We start from the raw sequence: 14,357 nt of genomic DNA on the forward strand, positions 1-14,357 counted from the left end.
AGCGTTGCATTTTTAACAAATATTCCAAAAAGTCTCTTTTTTTAAAAAAAACCCAACATTTCTTTTGTTTCCACAAAAATGAAAAAGCCTGTACAGTATATTCTCACTACATTTTCACACGAGTTGTTCAGTGATGTTGTTTACATTTAAGCACTCTCATTTCCATGTTGATTTTTCTGTTCTTAACAGTCTGCTTTCCCTGACCTTGACCCCTTGCCTTCTACTCTGTTTTTTTGTAATTGTTTTAATGGTTTGGTCTCACACAGATGGTTCTTTTTTAAGGGAGTGCAGTACTCATGGGTGATACTCTGTGGAGAGCCTACCTGTGGTGTAAGGAGCTAGGTGGCACTGTGTGTAAGATGTTGGTATGTTAACCAAAAGTCAGCAGTTCACTTTCTCAGCAGCTCCTTGGCAGAAAGATGGACAGCTATTCCGAAAAAGATTTATAGCCTTGAAAGCCCACTCGAACCAACCTGTGTTAGAACAAACTTGATAGCAGTGGGAGGGTGTCTGTTATTTAGTTAGAAGGTTAACATGGAGACAGTTTTGGTTCATTTTCATTGTTGCAAAATGACAGATGCCATAGTAATTAATAGAAGTCCCTTTCTTCCTGTTTATACCTAATAGCATCTTTTACTTCGTTTGTATATTCTTCAAACATTTCAGTTCCCATTTGTTCCCTATTTCCAAGAAACGTCATCCAGCAGAATGTGGAAATTATCAAGCAATATTATTAATGTTGCATGCAAGCAAAATATTGCTGAAGTTCATACAAAACCAGCTAGAAAAGTACATTGACAGGGAACTTCCAGAAGTTCAAGCTCAGGTTAGTAGAGGCGGTGGCGCCAGGGATATCATTGCTGTTGTCAGATGGATCGTGGCTAAAAGCAGAGAACATCAGAAGAATGTCTATGTATGCTTTATTGACTATGCAGAGGCATTTGACTGTGTTAGAGCATTAAACATTATGGCTGACATTGAGAAGAATGGGAGTTCCAGGACACTTAATTTTGTGTAACCTGTAACTAGACCAAGAGGCTGTTGTGTGAACAGAACAGGGGAATACTGTGTGGTTTAAAATTAAGAAAGGTGTGTGTCAGGGTTATATATCCCTTCTCCATGCGCATTCAGTATCCTGAGCAAATTGTTTGAGATGCTGTACTGTATGAAGAAAAATATGGAATCAGGATCAGAGGAAGACTCATCGACAACCTGTATTATGCAGAGGATACAGCCTTTCTTGTTGAAAGTGAGGAGAACATGAAGTGCTTGCTGCAGAAGATCAAAGACTATATCCTTCAATGTGATTACACCTCAACATTAATAAAACATTGATCTTACCACTGGGGCCAATAGGCAACATCCTGACAGAGGTGGAGTGAAGATTGAATCTGACAATAACTTCATCTTACATAGATTTACAATTAGCAATCAGGAGATGAGGAGATGTACTGCACCAGGAAAGTCTGCAGTCGGGGGTCTGTCCAGAAAAGCAATGAGGTCAATTTGAGGACTAAGGTATCCTTGATTCAGGCCATATGTCTTTTTAGTTTTTTGCTATGCATCTGAGAGCTGGACTGTGAATAAAGATGATAGAAGAAGAGTTGCTGCTTTAGAGCTATGGTGCTGGAGAAGAGCACTGAACACCCCAATTAGCAGGAGCGGCATCATCCACTTCCTAAACAACATGCCTCTGGAAACTCGGTGAGCTTTGAATCATGTAGATAGTTATAGAAAACCTTCAGGCCTTTTGTTCATAGGGTCTCTATGAATTGTTCTCAACTCAAAGGCAATCCGCAACAACAACAATAAAAGAACAAACCAGATACATCTTGAGGAAAGTGCAGCCAGAGTGCTTCTTGGAGGCAAAGATGACACAGCTTCGTCTCACATATTTTGGGCCTGCTGTTTGAAGATGCTTTTCCTTGGAGAGGATATCATGTTTGATTGCGTGGAAGAAGATTGTTCATCTTTCTCCCAGGGAGCAACTGTTGGTGCATTTGAACTGTGTTCCTTTGGATTGGTAACACAACTCCTTATCACTAGAAAGTTTTAAAACAGATATCCTTGTGCCCTCCCTTACATTACTCTCTATATGCTTACAGTAACGTAGATATAAATGATACGGTGTTTTAGAATAGCTTCCATCCACCCTAACTTCTATTAGAAAGAATGCAAAATTAATGTTCATTCTACTGTTTGCATAATAAAATAAAACCCAAAGTGGCCTGTTAATGAGGAGTTATATTTACTGTAAATTGAGTCTGTCTAATTTCTATGGCTTCTAATAGGAGCTGTTTATTGATTGAATTATAGGATGAGCTGCTCCTTCTTCCTGGTTCATTCTTTATTAATACTGCTTTGTTTGGGTGTTCTCATGTGTGATAACATATCTTCATAAAGTTGGTGATATTGATGGTGACTAGAGATGTTTGCCAGGGGGGATGAGTTAGAGACTGACAAGGAGGTGCCTATATGAGGAAAAGTGATGAGCCAAGGATAGAGCTGAGTTTTAGAGGGAAGTTTCTGTTCATTGCATTTAGAATGCTAGCATTAGTGAAGAGCAATGGTGTCTCTCTGGAGACTAAGGTGCATCTTTTCAGTCACTTGTTATTTGTCAGTGAGTTGGACAATGACTAGAGAGGATAGGAGAATTGATGCCTTTGAGCTGTGGTGCTGGAGAAGAGTATTGAATGTACCATGGGCTGCTAAGAAAACAGATTCATCCTGGAGGGGGTTAAACCGGGCTGCTCCTTGGAGGCAAGGATTTTGAGGCTTCGTCTGACATACTTTGGAGATGTTGCAAGGAAAGACCAGTCCTTGGAGAAGGACATCGTACTTGGGAAGGTGGAGGGACAGCGCAGGAGAGGAAGATCCTCTAGGAGATGGATTGATTCAGTGACTGGGGTAATCAGCATGGGTGTGTCGGAGATAGTGCGATTGGCATAGGACAGAGCAGAGTTTAGGGCTGTTGCAAGCGACTCGATGGCACATAACAACATCAATTTCTACCAAGTGTCATTATTCTGATTGGTCTGTTTCACTGTAGAAGACAATTCAGGCATTCTGTTTGCTGGAGAAAGAAATATAAACCCAAGTGTGTATGTTTGTGGCTAATTGCGAGGCAATGCCAATTAATCCAGTAGCAAAAGTTGGAAAACAAAGACTCGAAGTGCTGTGTTTTAGGTTATTTTATTGTAACATCGTTCCTCTCTTAACACAACTTACAGCAATGTGTACTTGGAGATGCAGTCCATGTCCAATAAACTGTGGAAATACAACCGCTACCGCTACATCATGACCTACCACGAGAAGCCTTGGCTGCCTCCACCCTTCATCCTGCTGAGCTACATTGGCCTCCTCATCCGCCGCCTTTGCCATCATCAAGCTCCGAACGACCAAGAGGAGGGTGATGTTGGATTAAGTAAGTTTTTGTTGGTGGGGCAGGCAGGGGGAAAAAATACAGAGGGATTGTCCAGAGTGAAGACACTGGAGCTTTGTAAATGAAATTCATGGCCCGAGATGGAAAGCTTTCTGAGCTCTTGGACAATTGATAAGCAGTGGATGCTTTTTCTAGTTAGCTTCAACTCTTGAGACCCTTGTGCGTCAGGAGGAGACTTTGCCTGACCTGCCTCATCCTCCTAATCACTACTATAACTGAGTCAAGGCTTGAGGTGAGCATGTTACCTTTCACCCTCTGTTGGCAGAGTCTGCAGTGAATTAAGCTGCTGACCCAAAGGCTGCATGTGTGTCTAGGGGTTCAGAACCACCAGCAGTTCCGTGGGAGAAAGGTGGGTTGTCCCCTGCTGTTGTGATTTACAGCCTGGGAGCCCTGAAGGAGGGTCAACATGACTGAAACAAACTCAGTGGGAGAGATTTGGCAGCTCTTTATAGCACTAATTGTATTCTGTAGTGATCCATTGGGATTAGGATTTCATTCCTAGGTTTTCTTGGTTTGGAAGCACTACATAATTTCTTCTTTGGCCAAATGTACACGTTTTGAAACAGGTGTAAAGAGTTAATGCCACTTGTACACGCTCTCTGCTGGCCTAGGAATTTGTCAGAGTGAATTCTTAGAGAGTAATTGCAGTGACCTGCACGTATGTCCATGTTGTTTAATATGAAAGGACAGTGCATCAATCTCAATCTCATTGCCTTTGAGTTGGAGCCAGCCCACACCTGACCCTTCAGGGGTTTCCAAGGCTGTAAGTCTCGTGGAGGAGCTTGCCCATTTTCATCCCTCGAAGCAGCTGGTGCATTCAAACCACCAGAAGCACCAGGGGCTTTGGATTAGTAGCACAAATCACTACGACTGTACTGCCCCCCCCCCTTTAAATTTAAATAGAACTGTCTTTGGGTCTTAGGGAAAGAGATAAGCAAAGTTTTGCTTAATTTACTAATTAGAGTTCTCTGGTTTCTTATCTACTGAGTGGAAAGTTAATTCTGAAATGGATATTTCATATTTTCAATACCTTTAATTCTCCTTTTTTTAAAAGCTTAAGTCTACGTATTTTGAGGTTTCCTTTATTCACAAGGCTTAGCTAAATCTTGACTGCGTGATCACCTCATTATCATGAGAGAACACTGCTTATTGTGTTTTTGCAGATCTTCAGTAGTTCCCATTAAGCAATTCCACAGCTGGCAGCAGCACCCTTAAATAATTCTGAAAGATGGAAATAAGATGCATAAATCTACAGTCCTTTATCCTGATCCTTATGTCCAAAATACTCCTGAAGATGCAAAAGGCTTCCCCCACCCTTTTTCTCTCAGTAACTTGGGTGAAGAATCCTTTGGGCAGAGAAGTGTAACAGGGATGGATAGATTATTTCTTCTCTTTATCCCTTGTTTTGCTAAGAGGAAATGACGTGTCTTATGACAGGACTCTGCCCTACCCCCAAGTAAGCATTTTACTTCACTTGTGGAGTATGAACCATGTTTACCTTTTTGAAACTGGGAAAGAAAAATGGTGAGTCCCCAAACACAGCGGGCCCCAGAGGTTTCACACAGGATTGTGGATTATTTACATTTGCTGAGATAAGTCCTTTGGGGATATTCCGTGCTGCTGAGAGCTGAGAGGGCAACAGGCTTTTTTGCACCTGATTGTTGGCTCTGAAATATTTCTATCCTCAGTAGCTTGCAGGATTTATTCAGTTTTTCCTTTCTTCCTCTCGCCTTGCAGGCTTTATAAGGGAGACAAAGTACAACTGAAGTTAAAGTCTTAAGATTATACCGTAAATTTTCACCAGTGTAAATCTCAATCTTCTAATCATTAATTCATTGCTTTGAGTCAGAACCAATTTATAGCTGACCCTCCAGCCCGTTTCGATGACACTTAACAACAACAACAACAAATCACATGGGAGGCCATCCTTCTCCCGATGAGCAGCTGGATTCGAACTGCCTGCCTTTGGATTGGCAGCTCAATATTTTATCCACTGGATCACCAGAGCTCCCAAAGTTTAATACTAAGTGTTATCGCCCAAACCACTGCGTTCTGCTAGTCCAGTGTGAACTCCTAAGTGTTGTACTTAATAACAGTTAATTCCCTTGATTACATTGACCTGAAAAGTTGGAGGTTTGAGTGGTGCCTCTGAAGGAAAGCCTGGTGATCAATCTGCTTTCCGGAGCCTAACAATTCAAAATCCTACTGCGCCCAGTTCTACTCTGACACACAAGAGCTAGAAGCAATCAGCTCAATGACAACTGGCTGGTGGAGTGTGAACTGCTTGAGAACTCCTGAATCTAAGCAGGATTTGCCCAGTCTTCCTACAGCCTTCTCTGGGCTAGTCCAGAAATTTTACGATGTGTATCCGTGAGTTGTTCACTTGATCCCTGAACATTCCTGATTGTGGCTCCCAGTCATCTGCGTTGATGAGCTCGTTTCCGTGTGGGCCAGCAGTGCCACCTGGTGGCCAGTCTCCAGAAAGCACCTCTTGATGCAAGTTGCACCAACAACTCTGATAGCTCTTTACTCTTCAACACGGTAGTGCTGCTTGCTCTCCGGAGGCTCAAATTATGTTGTTTATAAAGTTTCTTGCTTCATTTTGAAAAGACGTTGAGACGTTGATGTCAGGGGTGAGGGGACAATTGTTTTTTAAAAAAACCCCACAAAACCAAAGATTGTTGCGTACTATATGAATTAGGAAAGATCCTTGTTCTGGTGGCCTAGTGGTAAAGAGGTGAGCTGTCAACCTGAAGGCAAAGCTATCAGCTGCTCTGGAGGAGAGAAGTGAATAGTCTCCTGGGGGATTTACAGCATCTGAAAACCTCCTGGAGGGTCAGCTCTGGTCAGTTCTTTCTCAATGACACATAACTACAACATATTATCATAGTATCATATGAAATTTAATGAGCTATTTATGGTAGGCAATGTATATATCCCTGATTGATTGTTGTTGGTTGTTGTTATGTGCCATCGAGTTGCTTGCGACTCATAGTGACCCTATGTACAAGAGCTCTAAACGCCGTTCTATCCAACCTAGACATCACAAACACACTTACTCTCACCACTCCAGTCACAGAACCGATCCATCTCATTGAAGGTCTTCCTCTCCTTCGCCAACCCTCCACTCTGCCAAGGACCAGTCCCTCCTTGCAACATGCCCAAAGTATGTCAGACAAAGCTTCAGAATCCTTGACTCCAAGAAGCATTCTGGATTCACCTTGTCCAGGACAAACCTGTTTGTTCTCCTAGCAGTCCATGGTATATTCAACTCTCTTCTCCAGCACCACAGCTCAAAGGCATCAATTCTCTTTCTATCAACCCTATTCACTGTCCAACTCTCTGATGCATAGCATGTAATTGCAAAGACTATCGCCTAGATCAGGTGCACCTTAGTCTCCAGCCTGACATCATTGCTCTTCAGTACTCTTGAGAGGTCCCTCACAGCTGACTTTTCCAATGCAATTCACCTCCTGATTTCCTGGCTGCTGTTACCAAGAGTGTTGATTGTGGATCCAAGTAAACTAAAACTGTTAACTATCTCAATCTCTTCACCATCCATACTGATGCTGCCAATTGGCCCAGTGGTGAGACTCTTTGTTTTCTTGATGTTGAGCTTCAGTCCATATAGGAGGCTGTAGTCCTTGACCTTCTGCAGCAAGCACTTCAGGTCCTCCTCAGTTTCAGGGTGTGTCATCTGCATAACGCAGGTTGTTGATGACTCTTCCACCAGTCCTGATGCCACATTCCTCCTCGTACAGCCCAGCGTCTCAGATGATCTATTCTGTATACAGATTGTAAAGGTATGGAGACAGAATACATCCCCGACGAATCCCCTTCCTGATTTTTGAGCCATGTAGCGTCTCCTTGCTCTGTTCTGACGACTGCCTCTTGGTCTAAGTATAGGTTTCGCATTACTGACTGATAATGTCAAAGTTGTTGTTAAGTGCCTCTGAGTCAGAACGGACTCATAGATGATTCTTCGGGGGGTTTTGAGAGGCTGTAAATCTCACAGAAGGAGATTGCCCATTTTTCTCCCATGGAATAACTGTTGGATTCGAAACACATGCCTTTGGGTTGAATCCTCGTTCCTTACCACCTGCTGTTGTTAGGTGTTGCTGAGGCAAATACAACTCGTAATGACCCTATGAACAACTGACCTGAACCCTACCCTATGCTGTTCCATCCTCTTTATCTCTAACACACTAGAGCCTATTTCTAAAGTTACCATGTCAATTGTCTCATTGGAAGTCTTCTTCTTCACTGACCCTCCCGTTTTTCCAACCTTGATGTCCATTTCCAAAGAGTAGATACATGTCCAAAGTACAAAAGATGAAGCTTCATCATCCTTACCTCCAAGGAGCACTCTGGCTGCAACGTTTACAAGACATATCTGTTCTTTTGTCAGTCCATGAGATATTCAGGACTGGTCTCCAACACCACAACTCAAAGGCATTAATTCTTCATCTGTCATCCTTATTCATTGTCCTGATCTCTGATGCATAACAAGTGAGTGATAAAACCAAGGCCTGAAATAGTTACACCTTAGTTTTCAAACTGACATCATTGCTCTTCAGCATTTTGGAGAGGTCTCTGACAGCAGGCTTACCCACAAGGCAATATGTTTCCTGATTTCTTGACTGCCAGTACCCATAGAACCTAAAAAAACCCAAACAAACAAACAAACCAGACCTCATTGCCATTCAGTCAGAACCAGGTTGTAGCTGATTCTCCAGTGGGTTTCAGGAGGTTGTAAATCATATGGGAGGAGACTGGCTATCTTTTTCTGTGGAGAAGTTGGTGGATTCAAATTGTCAAAGAGGTGCTGTCTTTGAGCTGACAGTGTAACTCCTTGGAATTATTATATCCAAACTCATTATAACAGGCAAATCTTTTATACTTAATAATTTAACATGGGAGAAAGATGAGCAGTCTCCTCCTGTCTATTTTAGAACTTCTGAAAACCCACGGGGAGGGTCAGCTATGAGTCAAGTCCAACTCAATAACAGATGTGCACTTCACCTTTGTCTTCTGCCCTCCTCACCGTCTCCGATGTCCTGGGACCCAGTGATACAGTCACTATATCAGTCCATCTCACTGAAGGTCTTCCCCTCTTTCTCTGAATGTCCTCCTCTCCCTGCATGATGTCTTTTTCCAAGGACTGGATCTTCCTGACAACATAACTAAAGTATGTGAGATGAAGTTTCACCATCCTTGCCTATGTTAATTCTAGTGAGATAGTTTCTGTCCCACATGAGCACATTATTTCAATCCCACATTTGTTTAGAAAGCAAGTAGAAGAGAAACAAACTGGGGTTTCTAGTTGCTTCTTTTGACTGCTTCTCCGTCAGCAGTTAGGGATACAGGATGATGAAGCAGCAACTTTGATCACAAACTACCATTTATAATTTTCTACAAAACTTAGGGAAAAAGCAACCCCTCCCTCATACCAACTTCCTACTAAGAATGAATAATGGTTCTTTTTGTGTGCTGTACTTCCACAGAGCTCTACCTGAGTGTTGAAGATTTGAAAAGACTTCATGACTTTGAAGAGCAGTGTGTGGAAAAATACTTCCATGAGAAGATGGAAAGCCTGAATTGTAGCTGTGAGGAACAAATTCGAGTGACATCCGGAAGGTAAGAGATGGCTTTTTCTCTTTATTCTAAAGTTAATATCAAGACTTAATTCTACTGTTGTTAAGGTGCTGTTGAGTCAGTCAGTTTTGGAGCTGACCCTCCAGCAGGCTTTCGGAGGCTGTAAATCTCATGGGAGGAGAGTGGCCATCTCTCTCCCCCAGAGTAGTTGGTGGATATCGACCGCCTGCCTTTGGATTGACGGTGCAACATCTTACCTGTTGGGCCACCAGACATCTGATTCTACTTGTTAGTGTTGTTGTGTATCCTCGAGTCAAAATCGACCCATAGTTGACTCTCCAGCAGATTTTCAGAAGCAGTTAATCCCATGGGAGATTGCTCATCCTTCTCCTGTGGAGCAGCTGGTGGATTCGAACTGTGTGCCTTCTTGGTTGGAGTGCAGAATATCTAAAAGCTAGGGAGTTTCTATTCAAAACGAAGAGATTTCAGTTTTCCAAAATTTGACATATTCATCAGCATGTAGTATTCATTCAATTAATATGCATTTACTGAGTGTCTACTATGTACCCTCTTCTTGTTGAAATAAGAAGGAAAAAAAGATATAAGCACCCCTGTTCTCATAAGACTTACATTCTGGGGTGTTTATGGGGCAGTGGTGGTGGGGGGAGGAGGAGGCAACATATAAGCAAATAAACATGTACTTTAGTTAAAGAGCTTGAAAGAAAAAGAACAGTTTCAGCGACTGGCTGAAGAATGAGAAAGGTGAGTTTGGGGTCGGGTTGCACTGTTTTGGAAAGCTGGCCCAGGGAAGTCACTGAAAATTTGAGGCTGTGTGAGCAGAGACCTGAAGGAGGAAGTGAGGTGAGGAAGCAGGCACAGACCCTGGTGGGATAGTGCACGTGGCATGGGGAAGAGCAAATGCAGACCCCCACACCCGCACCCGACCCCCGAGACGGGAGGCAGCATTGGTGTGTCCTATAGCAGCAGGCAGGCCGAGGGGACCTCAAAGAGTGTATGGCTATTGGGTTGGCAGTAGGTTGTAGCCTTGATGAGCTGTGTGAAGGGGAGGTCAATGCAGAGACAACATTACAGACAATTTGCAGAGCTCTGATGGTGTGGTCAGCAGGAAGTTGTCCTGCTAATCCAAGGACTACACTTCTCTGGCCGTTCAAATCCACCAGCATCACTGCAGTAGAAACAGGGACTGTCTTCGCGGGTGTGATTTATCGTCTCAGAAATCCAATGGAGATTTCAGCTCTACTTGATTCTGACTCTGTATGAGTCAAAATGAGGCAAAGACGTTTTACTGTGAAGGGAATCAAGGGGTGTGTGTGGACAAATGAGCCTTCATTGTGTTTTGTTTCATGTGGAGATAATGAAATGCGTATTATGGTCCTGGTTCTGTGCAGTGCACCAGCAATGGAGAAACTATAGTCACAGCTGAGTGAGCTAGCCATCTGGGTAGCATTTTTGAGAAGTAGGTGTTAGTGAGGGGTGTGGACTGTCCCTTTCGGTGGACAGGCAGGAACAGAGCCAGTGCACAAGAAGGGGCAGGGAGGTGGGGGAAGCCTGTCTGTCCTGAGCGGGCTGACTTTGCCTCTGTTAGAGAAAGTGAACATAGTAGGATCACACATAGCATGGAGTTATTACAAATTTTATTATTGTTAAAAATTTGTACAATTTATTTTATATGAATTTATTTACAAAGTTCTAATGCATTGTTTTTCACATTGGATCTTTCCCATTTCCTTCACCCCCCCCATCAAATTGTGTGACCCTATGACTAACCCTCCACCCCCAAATCCTCATCCTCTGCTTCTGCCCTCTTTCCCCTTGGATCCTCATACTCGTTCAACAATAATGGTTTTATACAATATTTGCCCTTATGGGACTGAGTTAGTTCACTCAGTATAATACTCTCCAGTCCCTCCCAAGTTAGGCAGTAATTTACAAAATCATTGCTCCTGTGTGCTGCTTAGTATTCCATTGTGCAAATCTACCATAATTTCTCAATCCATTTTATTGTGGTTGGACAACTGCGCTGTTTCCATGTTCTTGTGATGGTGAATAACACTGCTATAAAATTGGTGTACAAATCTCTTTTTGAGCTCCAGTTCTTATTTTCTCGGGGTATATTCCTAGCAGTAGAATAGCTGGGTCATAAGAATTTCTATGTTCAGCTTTTTGAGGAAGCACCAAACTTGCTTTCAGAGGGGTTGTACCATTTTACAATCCCACCAACTATATATAAGGGTTCCTAGCTCACCACAATATCTCCAACATTTATTACTTGCTATCTTGTTATACTTTGCCATTGCTACTGGAGTGAGAAGGTATTTCATTGTGGTTTTGATTTGCATCTTTCTTATTGCCAGTGATTTTGAGCGTTTCTTCATGTGTCTGTTGGCCATTTGAATATCTTCCTCTGTGAAAATTCTTTGCATGTCTTTTGCCCATTTTGTAATTGGGTTATCAGTCTTTTTCTTGTGGAGGCCCAGGAGTATTCTGTAAACTTTAATTATGAGGCTCTTGTCTGAGATCGTATTGGCAAATGTTTGTTCTCAGTGTGTACGTTTTCTTTTCACCCTGCAGGAAAAGGTTTTTGATGCACACAGGGATTTAATCTTTAGAGGTCCCATGTATCAATTTTATCCTCTTTGGATTGTGTATTTCTGGCTGTATTTGATAGTGTCTTTATACCATAGACCAGGCCTTCTAAGGCTGATCCCAGTTTGTTTTTCATGAAGTGTATAGTTTTGGGCTTTACTTCCAGGTTTCTGATCCACCATGAGTTGATTTTTGTGTATGGTATGAGATGTGGATCCTGTTTCAGCTTTCTGCAGGTAGCAGTTATTACTAATTTTCAATGCATGGAATTGTAAAAAAACTTAGAAATCTTTATGCTCTCTGATGTATTTTTTAAAGTACAGAATTACTATGGTGATTGACAACACATTTTGAATCTCTGTGTATCCAATTGAAAATGCTATGTCTAATTACACACATATTTTTTCTAATGTCCAAATTGGTGGTGCTGTAGTTGTTAAGTGCTGTCAAGTTGAATACGACTCATAGTGGTCCTATGAATAACAGATCAAATCCTTGACATATCCTCATCAACTCTGACATTCTTGAGCCTACTGCTGTAGTCACTGTGTTAATCCATATGGTTGAAGATCTTCTCCTTTGCTGACTCACCACCTTTTCAGTAATAATGTCCCTGTCCAAGGAATGGCCCCTCATAACAACACACCCAACGTATGTGAGATGAAGCCTTTGTAATGCTTGCCTCCAAGGGGGACTCTGGCTGCATTTTCTTTAAGACATATCTGTTCATTTTTTTTTTTTTGCAGTCCATGGCATATTCAGTACTCTTCTCCGAAATCACAACTAAAGGCATTTATTTTGACTCATAATGATTTCATATGACAGATTAGAATGGCCCTATAGTGTTTCCCAATCTGTATAAGGTTTTCTAGTTTTCACCACTGGGCCAATAAGCAATGTCATGATAGATGGAAAAAAGTTTGCAGATGTAATTTATTTCATCTTGAATCAACAGTCAACACCCTTGGCACCAACACTTAGGAGATCAGGAGATGTACTGCATTGGGCAAGTCTACTTTCAGAGATCTCTCCAAAATACCAAACAATGGTGATGTTAATTTGCATCATTCAGGCTATGATTTTTCAGTCACTTGCTATGTATGTGAGAGCTGGACAGTGAATAAGGGTGCCAGAAAAATAATTAATGCCTTTGAGTTGTGGTGTTGGGCTGCCAAAGGAATAAACTAAATAAAGGAATAAATAAAGATATGTCTTGAAAAATGTGTACCAGGTACTCCTTAGAGGCAGAGATGGTGGAACTTTGCCTCTCATATTTTGGGTTTAAAATCAGGAAATATATACATTTGTTTGTACACTTTCCCCATATCTATTCAATCTGTAGGCTGAGCAAATCATTCATGAAGCTGAACTCCATGGCTAGGAATGTGGCCACAGGATTGGAGGAAGACTCATCAACAGACTGCTCTATGCAGCAAGCAAACTTTGTTTGCTGAAAGTGAGGAGGACTTGAAGTAATTACTGCAGAAGCTTAAATTCTGCAGCCTTCAATAAGGATTGAATCTCAACCGCAAAAAGACAAAAATCCTCACCACTGAACTGATAGGCAACATCAAGCTAGATGGAGAAAAGAATGAAATTGTCAATGATTTCATCTTACTTGGATCCACAGTCAATGCTGTTGGTACTAGCAGTCAGGAGATCAGGTGACATACTGCATTGCAGAAGTCTGCTGTCAAGGATCTTTCCAAATTTGTTGTTAGGTGCCATCGAGTCAAATACGACTCATAGCGACCCTATGAACAGAAGATCTGAACCTAGTCCTGTTCTGCACTCCCTCACACTTCCTGACACACGAGGGCCCATTGCAGCAGTCATCGTGTCAGTCCATCTGGTTGAGGGTCTTCCTCTCCTTCATTGATCCTCCACTCTTCCCAACATCACATCCCTCTCCAAGGAATAGCTTGGAAAGGTGGGAGGTCAGTGAAAGAGAAGAACACCCTCAACAAGATGGATTGACACAGTGACTGTGGCAATGAGCTTAGGTAAGTCAGAGATAATGAGGATGTCAGAGGAGATGACAGGGTTCAGATCTTTTGTTCACAGGGCCGCTCTGAGTCATACTCGACTTGATAGAACCTAAAACCAATATAACATGCCTAAACTATGTGAGGTGAAGCTTTGCCATTCTTGCCTTCTAGAAGCACCCTGGCTTGCACTTTCCCCAAGATGTATCTATTGTTCTTTTGGCAGTCCATGGAATATTCAGTGCTCTTCTCCAACACAAAGGCATTAGTTCTTCTTCTGTCATCCTTATTCATTGTCCAGCTTTCAGACGCATATCAAGTGATTAAAAAGGCCATGGCCTGAATCAGGTGCACCTTACTCTTTAAAATGACATCTTTGCTCCTTAGTAATATGGCGATGTCCCTGTCTGTAGACTTCCCAATATAGAACATCTCTTGGTCTCTGACTGCTGGCACCAAGAGTTTTGAGGGAATTAGAATGAGATATCTGTCCACAGCTCTGATCTGATGTAAGGGGAATTTCCCTGGGGATGGTGTCTACATCACCTTTTGATTTAAAAGAGATAAGAGGGAAACTAGCAGAGAGAGGGTTGTCATTACCACCAAGAAACCAGAGTTGGAAGTGAAATGTGTCTTTTAACCAAGGACCTCTTGCCAGGAACCTCTTTGCTTTAGGGAAAGATTGATGCCAAGACAAGGAGGTGTCTAGGGAAGACTGGGCTCATCGA

The 14,357-nt window shown here is 42.3% G+C and overlaps 1 protein-coding gene across 1 annotated transcript in view; it reads left to right on the forward strand.

The window, feature by feature from the left end:
• TRPM6 (transient receptor potential cation channel, subfamily M, member 6) overlaps window positions 1-14,357 on the forward strand; it is a 202,255-nt gene that overhangs the window by 131,324 nt on the left and 56,574 nt on the right. The window contains exons 24-25 of the mRNA XM_006892005.1: window positions 3,231-3,424; window positions 8,947-9,079. Of these exons, the coding sequence (XP_006892067.1) occupies window positions 3,231-3,424; window positions 8,947-9,079 (327 nt within the window). The remainder of the gene's footprint in view (window positions 1-3,230; window positions 3,425-8,946; window positions 9,080-14,357) is intronic.

The sequence above is a fragment of the Elephantulus edwardii genome, unplaced genomic scaffold (assembly GCF_000299155.1).
Source record: "Elephantulus edwardii isolate Elephantulus edwardi_28Jun2011 unplaced genomic scaffold, EleEdw1.0 scaffold00108, whole genome shotgun sequence".
Classification (NCBI taxonomy): domain Eukaryota; kingdom Metazoa; phylum Chordata; class Mammalia; order Macroscelidea; family Macroscelididae; genus Elephantulus; species Elephantulus edwardii.